This window comes from Monodelphis domestica, chromosome 7 (genome assembly GCF_027887165.1).
Source record: "Monodelphis domestica isolate mMonDom1 chromosome 7, mMonDom1.pri, whole genome shotgun sequence".
NCBI classification, from domain to species: Eukaryota; Metazoa; Chordata; class Mammalia; order Didelphimorphia; family Didelphidae; genus Monodelphis; species Monodelphis domestica.
In genome coordinates this window covers 37,227,652-37,248,080 of record NC_077233.1, presented here as the reverse complement: position 1 = coordinate 37,248,080, position 20,429 = coordinate 37,227,652, and the positions used below count along the sequence as shown (strand labels likewise).

Below are 20,429 nucleotides of genomic sequence, written 5' to 3'. Positions count from 1 at the left end.
CTTTTTAAAAATCATATCTTCATCTTGATGAACAAATATTTATTGAGAATGCTTATACTGCTGTACACAGCTCAGTTAGTCCTTGTTTGATAAAAAGCCACTCAGGTTCAAGCTGGAATTAAATTGGAAATTAATGAGGATCAGTTGAGTTTGAGGAGTTTAAACTTTCACTGAGCTCCAAGATATTGCTTCTTTATTTAAAAATACTGAAACTAGAAGAGACAGGAATATTAGAAAAGCAGGATCTATTCCGAATTGGAAAGGAGCCCCTCAGCCAGTTAGGCCAATCCGTGCCTGGCCAAAAAATGTCTTCCATGATGTCCTCATCAAAGGATCATCCAGTTTTTGCTTGAAGACCCAGAGGAAGGAGAACGTCCCAAGACTGCTTATTCATGACCTTAGAGATTTTCTATTCCAGACCACTCATTTGCCATGCAAGGAAGCCAAGACCCAGAAGGTGATTTCGTCAAGGGCATTATGGTAATGTCAGCAGGACATTTTTCCTGTATCAGTCGGTCAACAAGCATTTAAGTGCTTACTGTGTTCTAGGTACTGTGCTTAAGTGCTAGGTAACCAAAGAAAAATGAGCATTGAGGAGAGAGAAGAGACTTTTCCTTTGAGGAATATAAATTCTAATGAGAGTGATAACATGTGCTACCTAGATTTTATTGTTGTCGGTTAGTGGTTTTTTCAGTCATGCTGACCCATTTGGAATTTTCATGGCTGTTGCTGTTCAGTTGGTTCAATTGTGTCTGACCTGTTATTATCCCATTGGGGATTTTCTTGGCAAAGACACTGAAACAGTTTGCCATTTCCTTCTCCAGTTCATCTGACAGATGAGGAAACTGAGGCAAACAAGATCAAGTGATTTACCCAAGGTCACATAGCCATATTCTAACTCTGGAAGAGGAGTCTTCTAGACACCAGGTCCAGCACTCTATCCACTGGACCACATAGTTGTCCCAAAACTAGATCCATACAAGAAATAGAGAGTAGCTGAAGGCAGTCTGAAAAGAGAAGGCATTACCAGGTGGAGGGATGGGGAAAAGTCTTCCAAATAAAGTAGATCTTGAGATTCCATATAGGATCAGTTCCATTTTCTGTTTGTCATATTATTCATCTGGAATTTTGTTTACTGCCCATGCAAGCTAATCCCCTAGAGGCAAAGGTCCCAGCAGAAGAGCCGTAGACCCTTGCTTCAGCTGTAAGGAATTACTGAAACCCCAGTTGGTTGCTATTCATGCCCTCCTATTAAAATCAGTTTCACTCCCTGGAACTTACTGCCTATGGAATCCTGGGCCAGTCACTTCATCTGTAAAATGACTCTGTGGTCAGCATGTGTATTCAGTCATTTTTCAATCACGTCCAACTCTTTGTGACCCAATTTGGGATTTTCTGGGCAAAGGTACTGGAGTGGTTTCCCATTTCCTTCTCCAGCTCATCTGACAGATGAGGAAACTGAGGCAAACAGGGTGAAGTGACTTGCCCAGGGTCACAAAAGTAGGAAGTGACTGAGGCTGGAGTTGAATTCAGGAAGAGGAGTCTTCCTGATTCTGGGCTCTGCCCTCTATCCACTGCTCCACCTAGCTGCCCCCAAATAGCCACATTGATACCAAATGTACCAAAGGTTTTCCAAAAATGACCTCCTATTGAAGAGCCCCTGCCAAGCCCTCATTCAGCCCTGAATTACATACAGATAAATTTGGTATCCACTTCCTATGAAGTCTGCCAAAGAACAAAGAGAAACTCAAGTGAGCAGCTACTTCCTTCAGAATTTACAAGTGCATCAGAAGACTTTTTCAGCCCTGCTCTTACAGTTGCACTTTCCCCACTCGTCTTCATCCCATGCATCTTTTCCTTTTCAAAATTAAGACATTTTCAAGGTAGAAAGCTACCCCCAAGAGATTTCACTCACCCTATCCACTCCCTCCCTAAGCTGGATGTCACAAGGTCATCCTGACAACCAAATGGACTCGGGGGTGGTGGGGCTGGCTTGGCCTCACAGCAAATGTCTTGAAGAGCATTTGGCTCTCTCTATGCATAACTCACCTTGTGTCCATGCAGGGGCCTCTCCTTGCTTTCAGGGAAGGAATTTGGTCTCAACAACCTTGCAGTAAGCTTTAGCAAAATCCTGCTAAATTGATGCAACATGACTTTCTGGGTAATCGTGTTCTCCTAGGAATAATTTTAATGGAAGCTAGCAGCTAAAATCGATGCTGGACTCTAAAGAAGTCTGTAGTGGTATGGACCACGTGTCATCGGGGTGGGGGAGGGTAATACCTGAAAAAATGCCCAGCCAGAAACAACTTCCATTTTTTTTACTAAATGAATTACAGATGATTAGACAGTGAACACAACCCTATTAAGCATGACTCCTTTAGCACACTGAGTGATCCAAAACACCTACTGTGTGCCAAAAGCAACTAGGTGGCACAATGGATAGAGAGCTGAACCTAGAGTCAAGAAGATTCTTCTACCTGAGTTCCAGTCCAGCTTCAGACACTTACTAGCTAAGTGACCCTGAGCAAGTCATTTCACCATGTTTGCCTCAGTTTACTCATCTATAAAATGAGTTGGAGAAGGAAATGGCAAACCATTTTACTATCTTTTCCAAGAAAACCCAAATGAGGTCATGACAAGCTGGACATGACTGAACATCATCCAAGAGAAGTATGAGACACCAAGAGGCCTTCAGAAGCTTACCACATAATTGAACATATGCCAAAGTATCAGATATTCTAGAACAGAAAAGATCAAAGAAAGAGTCTTTAGAGGCCATCCAGTCTAATCATCACCCTTTTGCAGATGGGGAAACTAAGGCTTTAGGGGGTAAGTGACTTGCCTATGGTCATCCAAATAGCTAGCCTCACAAGTGGCACTCAAACCCAGGTCTCTAATTCTAGAGCCAACATTTTTTCCACTGTATCATGCTGTTTGAGCTACAAGTCTACCTTTCTGTGTCAAGTAGCTCCCTGAAAGATAAAATGAAAATTCTGACTGGCCTTTGAAGCCCTTCACCATCTGGCTATAAGACATCTTTCTAGAAAGGTCACACATGAGTCCCCCTTACATATGCTCCATCTTGTAGCCACATGACCTACCTGCTATTCCCTGTATGTGACCTCTCTTTCCAGGTCTCCTGCCTCCATCCCCTTGCACAGGCTGCTCCCCTCTCCCTCTGCTAGAGTTCTCATCATCTCCCCCTCATAGAGCCCTTGGCTTCTTTCATTGCCCTCTATCCCCAGTGGCTAACTTATAATGCTTAGGATGTAGCAGGCATTCAATAAATGTTTCCTGGAGCAAACATCTTCCCATCAGTGCTGCACAGAGTGAGTCTCAGAAGCCTGCAGATATTCAAAGCAAGTTATCGGGTCATGCCCTAAACCCTGTCTTCAGGCTGGCCATTCTTAAAATGGTTCCGTCCACCATTCATTCTTTTCATGACGTGTTTGCTAGACCCTTCTCTGTCCCGGTTGCCCTCTCTCTGGATCACTTCCAGTTTTTCAATGTTTCTTTTATAAGGAAGAATCTAGGAAGGAACAAAGTAAGCAAGGAGGGATCCAACTAATTCTGGATTCAGTGGGAATATTACCTCCTTGGTTTAGACACTCCTGTGAATGTGGCTCGAGCTTGGATTGGCCTTTTGGTCAGACCCTTAGAACATAATAAAAATACCGTTAAGGGGCTTTTTTCTCCCTTGAGAACATTGGAAAACAAGGACATGCAGTGTTAGCAACACTCGGATTTTTCTCCCTGTGACCTTTTCAAAGTATGTCTCAGTGTTTTTGATGACTGCCTGTCTGATGAAGAACCTGCTGATGGGGCACAAAACTTTCATTTTTTGGACAATGTCCCATTATGGCGATGGAAGACGTTATGTTTACATTCAGCTTAGAGCCCTCCATTTGGCCGGGGACCAAAAAATGTCACACATTTCCCTGGTTCCCGCTAAGTTGGGGGGATGGGGAAAGGAGACCAGTCAGAATTAGCACAAAGTCGGTATTATTTGTATTTTATGACTTTTTCATAATAAGCACCTCTCTGAGGATCAATTTCCTCATCCATAGGACATGATTGACAATATAATTAGGGATGCTTCATAGGATTGATATCAGGAAAGTAGTTTGTAACCCCAAAAACATAATGGAAATGTCAGTCGTTATTATTCTTAGGACCAAAAGACTGTTCTGTTGTCTCACCATGACTTGAAGAAATGATGGGTTCTTGAAGGCAATATCAGCCAAGAATCAATTCTAATAGGTCCGTCCAAGTTGGAGATGGGAACAGACTATGGGTTTGTGGTGCAAGGTAGGGAAGAATTTTTTTCAACCCAAAGCAAGTCAAAGCTAGTCTCAGAAACCAGCTCCTAAGAGTTAGAAGGGCATGGATCTGTAATGTATAGATGAAAAGAGGCAAAATCATATAGTGACAAAAAGGCATGATTTGGAGTCTTAAAGTCCTATCAAGGGGTCAAGTCCTGCCTCTGACACCTACAAACTGTGTGACCCAGGTAGGACAGTAAATGTTTCTGGGCCTTAGTTTCCTCATCTGTAAAATGGGAGGGTCAAACTAGATGGCCTCTAAGGTCTTTTTCCTGCAATATAGTCATAATTCTGTAACCCTAAGATGCCACCCCTGACATTTACCAGCTATATTTTATGATGGGCATGCCATTTTATTTTTTTCAACCCTTACCTTCTGTTTTAGAATCAATATTTGGTATTGGTTCCAAGGTAGTAAGGGCTAGGCAATGGGGGTGAAGTGACTTGCCTATGGTCACACAGCTAGAAAGTGGCTGAGGTTAAATTTGAACCCAGGACCTCTCATCTCTGAGCCTGGCTCTCAATCAATTGAGCCACCTAGTTGCCCTCTGAGCCTGCCATTTTAAACAGGTTCATGCCTCAGTTTCTCCATCTATAAAAGGAAAGTGTTCTATCAGATGGCCTCCAAGGTCTCCAAGTTCTGAATCTATCATCTTCTGCCAGCACCTATCACATAATTAGGTGTTTCTTGAACATCTATTGACTATTATTGTTAAATTGTATATCTTTAAAGTATTCAGGTGCCCTGATAGCCCTGTCATCTCACCAATTTGGATTCTTCCCTATCAATACAGATTGCAAATTCCTTCCATGCCTGCTGATTCTGTGCCACTTTCCTCCATGCCTTCCCACAATATGTTAAGATTATTGTTACGTAATCTTGATATCTTATGGATACCAGTGGAACACAGTCTGCCCCCCCCCCACGATCTTGCTTTGTAACTGGCACATCTCTTTCCTGATCATTAATTTCTCTGTTGCCATCCTTTAAACCTCTGCTTCTGTGGGATCCCTCATTGGTAACTTGGCACTTCCCATTCCCACCTCTCATTCCCTTCTCCTCTGCCCTTTCTTTGGGTGATCAATTATGGAGGAAACTATTGAATTCCTTGACTTACCATCATAATATCACTGGAAGAATATCGATATTGAAATCATGGACCATGTTTCAGGGAAAAGTTAAGGGTTATCAAAAAAAATTATGCAGCTTCCCAATTATAGCTCCCAAACTTTCTTCCAGTTTGATTCTGGACCCAACTCATTGTTCATTTTCAGTAGCTATTTATGATATAGGATAATAGATTTAGAGCGGGAAGGAGCCTGTGAGGTTTTCTAGTTCAGAGCTGTCTCTTAAATTCCATAAAATCAGATCCTAATATAATTGGAAAATATTTAACAAAAGAAATTAAAATACAATAGAACATAGATAATGTGAATATGTGGTTTTCTAAGTTAGTATGTGGCCTTCAGAAGTCCTTATATACCCTTTCTCTGACACCCCTTGATATTTGAGTTTGACACCCCTGTTCTGGTTCAAGCTCCTTCTATAGTTGAAAAAGACTCAATATGGTTAGGTGACTTGATTATGGTTGAATAAGTAGTATCTGTCAGCCTCTATGGTTTTAACCCAGGTCTTTGCTTATTCCACTGCCCCATTCTGTCTCCTGTTGGTGCAGTGGACCAATTCTAATGACTGTCTATCCAAGTACATTCCTTTCCTCATCTGTAAAATGGGAGGCATGGACTAGATATAATTTCCCTGATGCTTTATATATCTCATACTCTGGGATAATCAAGTTCAAAGGCAAAGTTCACTTTTCTTATCTAAGAGTTCTGGGTTTTGACTCTTGTGTAAGTGATGTGTTATTTTTGGCACAAACCATCTGGCCCTGGCCGGTCCTTTCCATCCAGTGAACCCCCTAAGTCACCATGCCACCTAGGAAAATGCTTTACCCAGAGAAGACCCTCATACATTTACTGAGGGGCAGCAGACAAGGCTCATTCAAAAAGACCCCAGTGTTGGGAAGAATTGAAGGCAAAAGGAAAAGGGGACAACAGAGGCATAGACAGACAGATAGATAGATAGTGGTGTGGAAATGACGAATGTGAGCTTAGACAGATTTGAAGATATAATGGAAGACAGAAGGGTATGATATGCTGTGATCTGTGGGGTCACAAAGAGTCAGACATCACTGGACAGCGACATGATGTAAAAGAATGCAAGATGGACTTCAAAATCAGGAAGCTATGCCATTTACTAGCTGTGTGACACTGGACAGGACCCTTCGCCCACCTCTCTGAACCTCAGTTTTCTCATCTCTAAAATGGAGATACCAGATACACAGAGACTACCTTCCACGGTTATTGTGAGGAGTAAATGAAGTAATATGTATAAGGGGTTTTGAAATCCTTTAACAATAATAATTGTTATGTTTAAACTCCTACCTGGCTATAAAAACTTATAAGCAGGATGATTTCAGAAATAGCTGGAAAGATCTGCAGGGACTGATGCGGAGCGAAATAAGCAGAACCAGGAGAAAACAGTACACAATGACAGCAACATTGTAGAATGATCATTTGTGAAAATGGCAATGCAGTGCTCAGAACTCCCCTAACCCTAACCCTAAACCCTCCACCCTCCCCCGTCTACTGTAAGATGTTTTATAAACAGACCCAACGAGCTGTCACAGAATGTGTATCATCACAAACGCCGTGGATGGGGACTATAATTTGCTGTGGCAACATCTTTTATGCCTGCCTGGCTGATAGGCTAGATTGGACTCCGCGACTTGTTAACACTTCCGAGACAACCCCATAACTTCCTCCCAGAGGCTTTAGCTGTTTTCAAAGGTCTGATTTCCTTCTGAAGCCCAGGCTAATTGGGCCATGCAATGTGCTCTGTGGCTCAGCCATTTGCTGAGCTCGTGTGTCTTGCCAAGCACTCGGTCTCCCTCTGCTTTTATCTTCTTTCATTTGCTGTAATAAAGCCTGAAACTAATTTCTCAACTGTAAATATCACAGCTGTTGTGGAAAACATTAATTGCATGCTATCGTGTTGCCCTCCTTTCTGGGATGAATTTATGCAGTAATCTCTCTTTGCAAGTTACATTGCTGTGAATATTAAAAGAGCCCTAAGTGAGATCATCTCAACTCGACACATTGGAAACGTTTGGACTAAAATAGTTGAGTGGCTTTTGTATGAAAATGCCCTTGTTTGTGACAGCCATTGAAGTATTGCTTTTTAAAAAGGTTTGCCACTGGAAGTCCCGACTCTGAATGAAATATAGGTGATTTTTCTTTCTTTAAGATCAATGAAAGAACTATTTTCAAAATGGCTTTCTATTGATTGAAAGGTCAGAAATGCCCTCGGCATTGATCCCACAGACATAATCACTTTTTGTTCAGTAAGTTAACCTGCTGTCTGCAGTAAAATGAAAAGAAATCCAGGGTGGCGTTTAAGCAAAATATTTTCAAAGCACTTGACAGGTCTCTATCATCATGCAGCCTGTCTGATCTTGGATGTCCTTTTCTCTGCCTAGGAGGTGGATTTGTACCGGCTGAATAGCCAAGACAAACTTGGTCTCACTGTGTGTTACCGGACAGATGATGAAGATGACATCGGGATTTATATTAGTGAGGTAAGAATGAGTTACTACATTCCCACTCATTCAGCTAAGTACCCCCAGCTCAGCTCAGCTCAGCTCAGCTTGTTCTTTGGCAGAGCTATAGGCAGATCAATTGTTCATTTTCCTTTCTGTGTGTGTGTCTGTGTGTCTGTGTGTCTGTGTCAATGTGTGTGTGAGTGAGACAGAAGGACAGAGAAAGAAATAGAGACATACAGAGATGACAAATACATACAGAGAAGTAAGAACAGAGAGAAGGAAAGATACATTGAAAGAGAGAGAAGCAGATGGAATAGACATACAGAGAGACAGAAAGAGAGAGAGAGAGAGAAGGAATGAGACAGTGACAGAGATAAAGAGAGAAATGGACAGACATTTATAGAGAGAAATAGAGGCATACAGATAGACAGAAATATATACAGAGAAATAGGGCAGAGAGAAGCAGACAGGGAATAGATATTCAGAGACAGAAATAGAAAGAGAAATAGAAACAGTGACAGAGAGAGGTAGACAGCTAGAGAAAGAGAGATATACAGAGGCAGACATTTATAGAGAGAAATAGAAAGAGAGACATACAGAGAGACAGAAATATATACAGAGAAAAGGAAAGACAGAGAGAGAGAGAGAGAAAGGGAACAATGGACAGAGATAAATAGGGATATAGAGAGACAGGCATTTGTAGAGGGAAATAGAAAGACAGAGAGCAGGAAAGAGACAGACAGACAGACGGGAAGACAGAAAGAAAAGAGGTGATGGGACAGGGGAAGGAGAGAGATATGATGAAAACATCTGGCAATCACACAGGTAGTTTCAAAATTCCTCTGTAACTCTATCTCTAGGACTTATGTACACCATACATGCAAGAATAGGGTTATAACTTATAGGTGCCTAGTAATGTTGAGCACCATGACCATTTCCAGAGTTTTCACTTGCAAAATGGTGTGACCAATTTATCTCATTTTTGAGCTAGGTGTCCAAGGGCTGGGAGGCTTCATACTTCATAGCATACATAGCTGGTAGAAGGCATATCCATAGTAGGTTCTTTGGAGTCAATAATCTCCAGTCATGTTCTGCCTCTGACATTGTCTGTGTGACCTTGGGCAAGTCACTTAACTCACAGTGACCTCAGGCAACTCCCTAAGACTGCAGATGACAGAAGAGTTTCTGATTTGCTTTTTCTGAGAGTCTCTGAACCACTAATTCCCTATATTAATGAAATCCAAATCTAGAACCAAAAAAATTAACAAACATGGAGCATAGATGACTTGTAACCAGGGATCTACTACTGCCCTTTTCAAAACTTCTGTGTATGTCTTTCTCTTAAAAAGAAAAGACAAAACCTGCTCGTAAAATTCTCTTACCTGCTGAGAACCAATGAAGCACATCTCCAGTGTACTAAGTTTATAAACCAGAATCAGGTCATGGTTCAGTGTTTGTAAAAAGAGAGAACAATGTGAGTGGGTCCATGAGTCAGGCCAGTCCATGAATATGCATCATGGAGCCCATGGGATTTTAATCATTGGCATCTGGGGGAAGTAGAATAAATGCCATCAATCTTAATGTAATAGTGGTCTAGGAAGAGATGTCTGATTGACAGCCCTTGCTGGGTTTAAGGTCCTTTGGCCCTTGGGTCATTTGGGGAGCCTTCTTTTTCTAAATGCTTATTCTCTCTGGAATCTGGGACTCTTCAGCCATTGCAAGACGAAGTTGGTAAATATCATATAAATTGTTGTTGATAGGAAACACAATGAAACAACACGGCATCTCTTTGTCCTCATCTTTTCACTGTTTGGCCGCCAGTGGGTACAAAAGCTCCAATGCTGTCCTTGTCATTAGACACTGTTTCTGAGATTCTTGCTGTGTATTTGTGAACACACCACAGATTCGGACAACATGGAATAGGTTCATTTCTGATATAATGGGCCAAGAGATCACAGATCTTCCAAAGAAAGGGCTGGGGATAGAACATTCCCACTCCCTCCTCTTGTATGTCATCTGGGAAACTGCCCTTTTCTCTGCAAAGACAATACCAAGCAATATCCTTAAGGATAACTGTGTTTATTAGAGGCTGACTTTGGAAACTCTTTTATTGCTTGCCTGTAAGGGGGTCCAGAGGGCATAGGGGCTGTCTGTCTCTTTGATTCGACTCATAGGCACTTGGAGCTGGAAGGGACCTAAACCTCCTCTGTCTTTCAGATTGATCCCAACAGCATTGCTGCAAAGGACGGACGCATACGAGAGGGAGACCGTATCATCCAAGTAAGTTAGCTGCTTGCTATCTTGTTTGTTTGCTTATTTAGACCTACTTCAGTACAAGCATCAAATTTCCAGATTTGCAAAGACCTTAGGAGCATCTAGTCCAAACCAGACCCCCCTCTACATCCTCCTTACTACTATTTAATGACCTCGGGTGACAAAACAACCCCCTATGGACCTCTCTCTAAAGGGGCAGTTAAGTAGTAAGGAGATAGAATACTGCACCCGGAGTCAGGAATACCTCTGTTCATATGTGACCCTGGGCAACTCACCTAACAACTCTGCTTGCCTCAGTTTCCTCAACTATAAAATAGAATAATAATAGGACCTGCCTCTCAAAGTTATTGTGATTGTCATCAAGATAATATTTGCAAGGCATTTCACAAACTGTCAAGTCCTATATAAATCATTATTATTAATCATTATTACCTTCTGAGTTTATCTCATTTGACTTGTGGGCAGCTCTGCTCCCTAGGAAGGTTTTCTAACCTCAGAACTTAATATACCTCTTTGCCACTTGATCTGTTTCTCCCAATTCTGTCCTCTGGGGCCCAACAGAACAAGCATAATCCCCAGAAGTGGTTTCATCTATTAGATAGAGCACTCAACTAGAATGGGGCTGTTAGGTGGTACAGCGACTAAGAGTTCTGGACCCGGAGTCAAGAAGACTCATCTGAGTTCAATTCTGCCCTCAGATACTTAATAGTTGTATGACCTTGGGCAAGTCATTTAACCCTGTTTGTCTCAGTTTCCTCATCTGTAAAATAACCTGGAGAAAGAAATGGTGAACCATTCCAGTATCTTAGCAAAAAAAACAAAAAACAAAAACAAATGAGGTCACAAAGAACAGACAAGACTACAATAAATGAAAAGCATCAACTGTACTAGAAATGGATTAGAACTGAGTTAGAATCTCACTTCTGACACTTACAGACTGTGTACCATTGGGCAAGACACTCAGACCGTTCAGCTTTAGTTTGTGGTATAAGGATAATAGCTCCCACTTCTCAGGATTGTTATGAAGATCAAATGAGAAATTTGTAAAGGACTTTGCAACCTGTCAAGTACAGATAAATGTTGCCTATTTTTAATACTTACATCCTACTGGGGCTTCACGCTAACATTTACACCCTGCACTCTTTGCACGTAATCAGTACCTAGAATGCAATCACTGAATTTGATGCCAAAGTCTTTGACTTCTTGCCACTTAGAGACTAACGATAATGGATGATTCTGATGTCCCAGAGTTGAGACTTGCAGAAAACCTTCTAGATGAGTTCCCATTTTCCCTTTTCCTTTAAGCTTCTCTGAAGAATTATTGTCAGACTAAGTTGTTTTGTTTTTTAATCTGATTCACCTAGAAGTAGAAAGTAGACTTTGGACATTTTCAGCAAAATTAATTGAATTATTCCTAGGTTGCATGACTGAACATTTAGCACAGTTCATAGAGTGGCTCTTAAGGATTTTTTTCATCCTGAAAGTTCGCTATCACCTTGGTAAAGCCTTCCATATTATAGCCATCCATCTTCCTATGGTACTCATTCCTTCTAATCAGATTTCCATTCCTCATCTTTTCAGCTCCTGTCTCTAGGACAGAGTTAGCATAGACTAGTAAGACCAAAAAGGACATTGTGGAGTGGTAGAACTCTGGCCCTTACAACCTGTGGGTCCTTGGGGTGAAGCTACTTCTCTGGTTCTCTGATTATTCAAAATGGAAAGCAAGGAGAGTGGACTAGATGACTCAGAAGGTTCCTTCCAATCTGAAGTCCATAACCTGTGCTCTTACTTGCAATCTTTAGCCCCAGCACTTAGGATAGCTTGTTGGCTTGGTCTCCACATCCCTCAAAGCTGTTTTGCTCCGTTGCAGATCTACAGATTCCATACCTTTCTCTCATTCATCGTACACTTACCTATTTCTAATTCATCATGTGCCATTTTAATATAAAGGACAATGAGTGACTTCTCATACCTTCAAGACTTTTCCTTATTATTCATTCTCTTAAAGAGTCTGAAAAAAAATGTGGGATCAGGGCCAGCTGGTTGGCTTAATGAATTGAGAAGCAGAGTTAGAGATGGAAGGTCCTGTATTCAAATGTGGCCTCAGACACTTACTTTCTAGCTGTGTGACGCTGGGCTTAACCCCCACTGCCTAGCCCTTATGACTCTTCTACCTTGGAGCCAATGCACAGTAGTGATTCTAAGTTGGAAGGCAAGGGTTTACAAAAAGCAAACACAGGATCCAAACGACTCATTAGCACAAGATCATTTTCTTCCTTGCTCTCTCTCCATCACTGTCCTGCTGAGCCTGCTAGTTAACCTACACAGCTAGGTGTAATATGGCCTGAGCTTTTCCCATGTCCCCTCCTGACTCAGCACCCTCATTGCAGCATCTCCATGCCTTCACTTTCCTCTCCTCCCCGTATGACATCTCCCTCTGCTTCCTCTTGCATCTCATTAAAAATCCACCCAATGCCACCTGCACTCTTTATTGCTTCAGCATTCGTTACCTCATCAACCAAACCAGCAGCGGCTTTCTCATAGGCAGTGGCCAAGAGGAAAAGGCATTGGTAGAAAGCCTTTGTTATGTTTTCAGACAGACGTTCCTTTGTGGCCGGGCATGATAAATGATGCTCCGGGTGTGAATAGGGGAGGTTATGGAAGGCCAGGTCTGACAATGAGGCTGTACAAAATCAGGATGGATAAAGTCCCTCCGCACAAGCTGATTGAATCACTGTGTGCTATTCTCTTTTTCAGATTAATGGTATAGAGGTGCAAAACCGAGAGGAAGCCGTGGCACTTCTCACCAGTGAAGAGAGCAAGAATGTCTCCCTGCTCATAGCAAGACCTGAACTCCAGGTATGGCAACTTACAGTATCTATGAAGATATTTCTTTGTTTCCCCTTCATGGGTCAATGTCAACGCCTCTATCTCTAGTCCAGTAGAGAGTGCCATATGTAATTAGTCTTAACTTGAGCACTAACTCACTACTTCAGTGAAGTACATGAATTTTTACTGTCTTCAGAATCCAGATTATGAATATGCTAATTGTTTGCATATGAAAGAAAAGCTTTTTGGTGCCGGGTATTTAAGTATCTACTAAAGTCTAACTATCCTAGGGCAGCAACAAAAAACTAGACACCAAAATGCTGAAATCAAAGAGTAAAAAGAGAGGATTCCAATCCAGTGCAAGCTTAGTGAGGACAGGGACTCACTTGCATTTTTTTAGTAATCTTGGCATTTACTAGAGTCCAAAGAACAAAGAAAGATCATTGTTGAATTCAGTAAACGTTTGGGTTTCTTTCAGACACTCTTCCTCTTTCAAGGCTGACTCAGTGGGACAGTGCCAAAGTCAAAGCCTAATCTTTCAGTTTATAAGCATTTTATAAGTTTATATTTATATTATATCAACATAATATAAATAGAATGTATTTTATATTGTATTGATATAAATATAATGTGTGTTTATATTATATTGATATAAAAATAATGTATATTTATACTATATTCAAATAATATATAATAATATAAATATAGCATATATTATAGAGGCCAGACTGTAGAGACATACAGAGGTCAAAAAAGAAGCTCTCCCCATCTTCAGGGAGCTTACATTCTATAGAGGAGAGAGAGCATATACACTTTAAGTAGAAACAAAATAAATGCAAGGCAATTTTGCCGTGTCGCAGTCCTTCATTGATTGTCCTGTCTAGAAATATGAGTTTGTTATCCAGAATCTACTTGTCTAAAAGAGGAACTCAACTTGATAGCCATAACTTAAGTTTTCTAAGGATGATGGAGTATAAGAACCCATTGAAGAAATTCTATGACCCTCACTTGGCCAGCTAGCATGTGGGAAGCACTGTCAAGGGATTGAATTTCCAGGCTACACCCAACCTACTTTATATAGAGAGACTCAAACTAAATAGCAAAGAAACAATCATAAAAGGGGGCAAGAAAGAGATTAGCCCATGAACGATGAGGTCAGTGGTGATGATGATATTGCTGGAAGTAATAAATGAATGGGGTCTGAGTCCATGAACTTATTTTCAGAAAAAGATTCCAAAACTATGTTCCAGGACAAGGGATTTTCTTTGTAATCATATATATTTTATTTTGTGCATTTCATAAAATCAATGTAAGAGAGACTCTCTAGGCTTTGTCTTGGCAGGCAGGCTCGCAGGCATTTTATATTACCAACAGTTATTTTAAAAGGGATTTCTCATTGTTTTTGGACTTATTGGTAGTGTAGAGAAATAACAATGACTTATCTGCCTTTCTTTAATATCTTGCAATTTTTGTTAAAGTTGTTAATTATTTCAATAAGTTTTTAATTGATTCTCTAGACCATCATATCATCTATGAAGAATAATAGCTTTATTTCCTCAATGAGCATTCTGACTCCCTCAGTTTCTTCATTTTCTCTTATTCCTATAGGTAGCATTTCTAGTACAATATCGAGTAGAGTGATCTGATTGGGCACCCTCGCTTCTCCCCTGATCTTATTAAGAAGGCTTCTAGTGGATCCCCATTGCAGATATTTGCTAATGATTTGGCTCCATAGGCTTGGACAGACACTGCTTCCAAAGTTCAAGAATAGAGAGATAATAAGAAGCCCTTTCTAATTAATCTCTCTTATTTTACAAATGAGGAAAGGAGTATATTAACTTCTCTAGGCATAAAATTACAGAGGCAGGACCGAAACCTGATCTCCCAACTTATTTTCCTTAGCCATCCTTCTTTGAAACCCTTTAGGCTCATTTGGGTGCAAGGGACATCTTGGATTTTGTTTTTCATCCTAAATTTTTAGCAGGATTCTTTGAAAATGATAACGTGGTATGAAAGAGAACTGCTCCAAGAAGAAAGGGAAATGAATGGAGGAAAGTTTCTCCCAACTTATTTTAATGAGTTTCCAGACTAGCCTGCAGTCTTTCTTTAAAGAGAGAACTTGGAGATTCTCCAAGAAAGCAGAAAAATGCATGAATCTTATTCACTCAATCAGTTAACTGTCAAGAGTTTATCTAATGATTATGCCAGGCCCTATGCTAAAATTATTAGGGTTTTGAAAAAGATCAACAACCCTGCTTCTTCAAGGAAAGCATATTCTAAGCAAGGCAGGAGGTCTAACTTGCAGATACTTAGATACTAATAGATAGACTAAATGAGAAGTAATTTCAGAAGGAAAGGTACTAACAGTTGAGAGGACCATTAAAAAACCTCCTAACGAAGGTAAGATTTGAGATTGAAGGAAGCCAGAGAATGGAGGTAAAGTGGGAGAGCATTGGAGGCTTGAGGGACAGCCAGTCCAGAAGCATGGAGATGGGAGATGGAGTGTTGTATGTGAAGAATTAGTAAGACAGTGTGGATGGACTAGGGGAGTTAATGACCACAAACCCTGATTTTTAAGTCCTGCTGAAGTCCTGTCTCTGCTTCCCCTTCCCACAGCTGGATGAAGGATGGCTGGATGATGACAGAAATGATTTTCTGGATGACTTACACATGGACATGCTGGAAGAACAACATCACCAAGCCATGCAGTTCACTGCCAGCGTGCTTCAGCAGGTCAGAATGTGTCCATACAGACAGAAAGATGGGCGCTCAGCCCAGAAAGAGTGATTCTTATCCCTTCTCCCTCACCACCAACCCCAAAAGAAGCCAAATTTGGAAGGTCATTATAAATACCAACCAGAAATTCCCATGGGAGTCTAGATGGGAAATCCCCATTAGTAGAGAAGGGTTATAATCAACACTGTGGGGGCTGGCAATTAATGGAGACATTCAGATGGACCGCCCGGCTGTGTTCAACCTAGCTATAGATTCTAAAGAATTGAAGAACTTTCCCATTTGATAAGCAGCGTAATTCAAGATATTAATATTCTTGGCCAGGGAAGTGCTATTATTAAGTTGAAAAATAAATGTGCTCTATGGCTGATGGCCCGAATTTACTTAGTGAAAATGTATGACATAACTGATGCATCATCATAAACAAATGATCTTCTAAGTAATCCTCACTTCTGTGTGAACACACATAGCATTTTTCTGATTTCAGGATGGATGGAGAGGTTTGAGCCCCTAGTAAAACACAAACTAGCGACCAAAAATAGTAACAACTGATATTTCTAGACCATTACTTGGAATCTGCCAAGTGATTTAAGTAGCCCCTCACACTACGACCTCACAAAGTAGGGACTTACGGTATTATTATCACCATTTTTTGGATAAAGAAACTGAGTTCAACTGGATGACTCTGGACAAAGTCAGTTAAACCTAGTTGCCCAACCCTTATTGCTCTTCTGCCTTGAAAACCATACCTAGGATCAATTCTAAGACAGACGATAAGAGTTTCTATTTTTTAAAAAAGAAAGAAACTGGGGTTCTAGTAAAGAGGCTCACAGCATTACACAGCTAATGAACTTCTAAGGCAGGATTCAAAACAGACGAGATCCCTCTTCACCTTGGGTACCATATTCTGTCTGCTTATTATATAGCTAAATATTCTAAAATATCTTGAAAACAGAATACTTCTCCCAATCATACCCCTCTAAAAAGATTCTCCCTAGAAATAAAAATCTCTCCACATCCACAAATGTGAGTGCATGTTTTTTAAAACCGTGACCTTCCATCTTAGAATCAATGCTGTGTATCAGTTCCAAGGCAAAAGAGTGGTATGAACTAGCCAGTAGGGGTTAAGTGACTTGCCCAGAGTCATACAACTAGGAAGTGTCTGAATTCACATTTGAACTCAGGTCTCTATCCATTTAGCCACCTGACTAGCTGTACCTTACAGTTGTGTTTTTATGAGATAAAAGATGAAGATGGGACACCAGTCCCATATATTTTCCTCTTTTCAGCAATGTTGTTATTTTTATTTGTTTAGAAAAAACATGAGGAAGACGAGGGCACCACCGACACAGCCACGATCTTGTCAAACCAGCACGAGAAGGACAGTGGTGTGGGGCGCACTGACGAGAGCACCCGCAATGATGAGAGCTCTGAGCAGGAGAACAATGCTGACGATCACACCACAGCTTCTAACACTCTGGGGAGCCAGAGGAAACTGATGTACAGCCAGGACACCCTTGGGAGCGGAGATGTGCCCTTCAGCAATGAGTCCTTTATTTCAGCAGATTGCACAGACGCTGACTTCCTTGGGATCCCAGTGGATGAGTGTGAGCGATTTCAAGAACTCCTGGAACTTAAGTGCCAAGTGAAGAGTGCCAATCCCTACAGTCTGTACTACCAGAACAGCACCCTAGAAGTGAACAAGAGTGACCCCGAGAGTGTGGACAGAGAGCTGGAGATGCTGAATGAAGAGCTCCGCAATATCGAGTTGGAGTGTCTGAACATTGTCAGAGCTCACAAAATGCAGCAGCTGAAGGAGCAGTACCGAGAATCCTGGATGCTGCACAATAGTGGATTTCGGAATTACAACACCAGCATCGATGTCCGAAGGCACGAGCTCTCGGACATCACTGAACTCCCTGAGAAATCCGACAAAGATAGTTCCAGTGCCTACAACACTGGCGAGAGCTGTCGCAGTACCCCACTCACCCTAGAAATCTCCCCAGATAACTCCCTGCGGAGAATTGCAGAAAACATCAGCAGTGATGGGGCCACTGCTTGCAAAGCATCCCAGAGGAATCTGCTCTCCATCACAGAGAGTCCAGAGACTGGCACCCCCAAGTATTGCCCCTCTCCAAAAGAGCTCGAGCTTAGCAAACAGCTGGAGAACAAAGAGAGGAAGACCAGTGATGAAAGCAAGAGCCCGACCCAGAGCCCAAAGGTGGGTGGCTCTTATCTCTCCCCCTATCATCACTCCCCATACAAGCATGCCCACATCCCTGCCCATGCCCAGCATTACCAGAGTTACATGCAACTGATCCAGCAGAAGTCGGCCGTGGAGTATGCCCAGAGCCAGATGAGTCTGGTCAGCATGTGCAAGGACTTGAATTCCTCCAACCAGTCTGAACCCCGAATGGAATGGAAGGTTAAGATAAGAAGCGATGGAACTCGCTATATCACCAAGAGGCCAGTGCGAGACCGGCTTCTGCGTGAGAGAGCCCTGAAGATCCGAGAAGAGCGCAGTGGCATGACGACAGATGACGACGCCATCAGCGAGATGAAGATGGGACGGTATTGGAGCAAAGAAGAGCGGAAGCAGCATGTGGTTAAAGCGAAGGAACAGAGGAGAAGACGTGAGTTCATGATGCAGAGCAGGCTGGATTGCCTGAAAGAGCAGCAAGGAGCCGAAGAAAAGAAGGAAATGAACATCATTGAACTGAGCCACAAAAAGATGATGAAGAAAAGAAACAAAAAAATCTTTGATAATTGGATGACGATCCAAGAACTCTTAACCCACGGTACAAAGTCCCCAGATGGTACTAGAGTATACAATTCCTTCTTATCAGTGACTACTGTATAACTTCCATTTCTGTATTGTGTATATATCAAAAACAAACAAACAAACAAACAAACAAACTCTACCATTGGGGTCAAAATTCCTGCCTCGTTCAATGTGGCAAGTTTTTGTATATAAGATAAATAGAGTCATTGTGTTTATAGGTGAAAAACTGAACTCTACAACATTGGGTGTCATAGCTCTATTTTAACTGGAGAAAACCACCCTGACTGACTATCTTTGAAGGCAATATTAACAAACAGCTTTTTTTCAAATAACTGATTGTACTTTTTTACTTGCTACCTTTTACATAAAGTGTTTTAAATTTCAGAAATCTTCTTATTAACCATACTTACACAAAAGAATTTGTTTAAACTATATTCATATTAAAAAGTTAGACATGCTTTTTTTCCTGCCTGAAACACAAAATGCAACTGGCAGTATGTATTTTTACGAAACCCTCTTTTGTAACATTACCTTGCCCTGGGTCTGCCATACTTGGGGCCAGTTTATCAGTACGTTAGCTCAAGTTCTTGGCAGCTCAGCACCACTGACTTCCCTTTGTGTGAGCTCTTCTAGAATACTTCCCACACATAACCAGACCAGCAGTGTTTAGCGTTGTGATCCACATTTAAACATTTTTCTTTGTAATATTCCTAAGGAAGCACCAAGGTTTAACAAGAAGGGCCTGGAGCAGAGTATCCTGTGGCTTTAAAGGAGGTTCAAGCATGTTTGCAAATGTTACAGCCTGTTGAAAGAATTTGCATGTACAGGAAAGTTGTTGATACGAGACTGTCTGTGTGATTTTTTAAGTGCCCCCTCTAGTATCTGTTTGCTTTGTAGAGTTGAATGTATTGAATTTAATAAGCAGTTTCATGGAATCACGATGAGTTACAAACATCAAGTTGAGGTCAAAATAAATTATTATTTTCTATTTGATCTGCTTTGAAATGATTCCTTCTCATTTGTCCTGGGGGGAGCGCCTTTCAAAGAAAACCACTGGGTGTCAGCCACCAGAACTCTTCAGAGGTAGATGGTTGATGTCTTCAACCCTTCTTGCCCTATCATTCACTGGCTCGGGCCACTTCAGACCTTCATATGACCATAGATCAAGAGGTAAGAGGGACCTTAGCACCAACCCATTCTTTAGTCCAACCCACTCTTTTTCCAGAGAAGGAGCCAAAGACCCACAGAATTGATGATTTGCCCACAGTCATAAGTTGTAGTAATAACCAATAGATATGGATGGATAGAAGAATGGATAGATAGAAGAATGGAACAATGGAGGGAGGGAAAAAGGGAGGGTTAGAAATAATGGAAGAGGAAAAAGAGGAGAGGAAATTTATAAATGTATATACATGTAAAACTATACATAGAGGGAAGATTCCAGATGGATGGATGGATGGAGGAAGGGAGGGTTAGAAATAATGGAAAAGGGGAAAGACGAGAGGGAGGATATAAGTATATATACATGTAAAACTATAGAGAGAGAGGGAAGGTTCTAGATGGATGGATGAATGGACAAAGAGACAGACAAATGGATAGATGGGTGGATGGATAGATTGATTGATTGATTGATTGATAGATATTGGTAGAGAGGTATTAATATAGTATATAAAACATCAGTAGTGCATATGAATGTTGCATATATGTGGATGGATGAATAGATTGATTGATAGATATTGGTAGATAGGTATTAATATATTAATATAATCAATAAATAGTAATTAATATAATAATATTAACATAATTGATTAATATAATTAATTAATATGTAGTATATAAAACATCAGTAGTTCATATGAATATCGCACATATGTAACCAGTATGTTA

The 20,429-nt window shown here is 41.1% G+C and overlaps 1 protein-coding gene across 3 annotated transcripts in view; it reads left to right on the top strand.

Annotated features, from left to right (window-relative positions):
* PDZRN3 (PDZ domain containing ring finger 3) overlaps nucleotides 1-19,535 on the top strand; it is a 281,919-nt gene extending 262,384 nt beyond the window's left edge. For all 3 annotated transcript variants that reach the window (XM_001364413.5, XM_056804434.1, XM_007500096.3), the window contains 5 exons: nucleotides 7,862-7,960; nucleotides 10,142-10,204; nucleotides 12,956-13,057; nucleotides 15,644-15,760; nucleotides 17,076-19,535. In XM_001364413.5, coding sequence (XP_001364450.1) covers nucleotides 7,862-7,960; nucleotides 10,142-10,204; nucleotides 12,956-13,057; nucleotides 15,644-15,760; nucleotides 17,076-18,620 — 1,926 coding nt within the window. In that variant the 3' untranslated portion in view covers nucleotides 18,621-19,535. The remainder of the gene's footprint in view (nucleotides 1-7,861; nucleotides 7,961-10,141; nucleotides 10,205-12,955; nucleotides 13,058-15,643; nucleotides 15,761-17,075) is intronic.
* The last annotated feature ends 894 nt before the right edge of the window (nucleotides 19,536-20,429 follow it).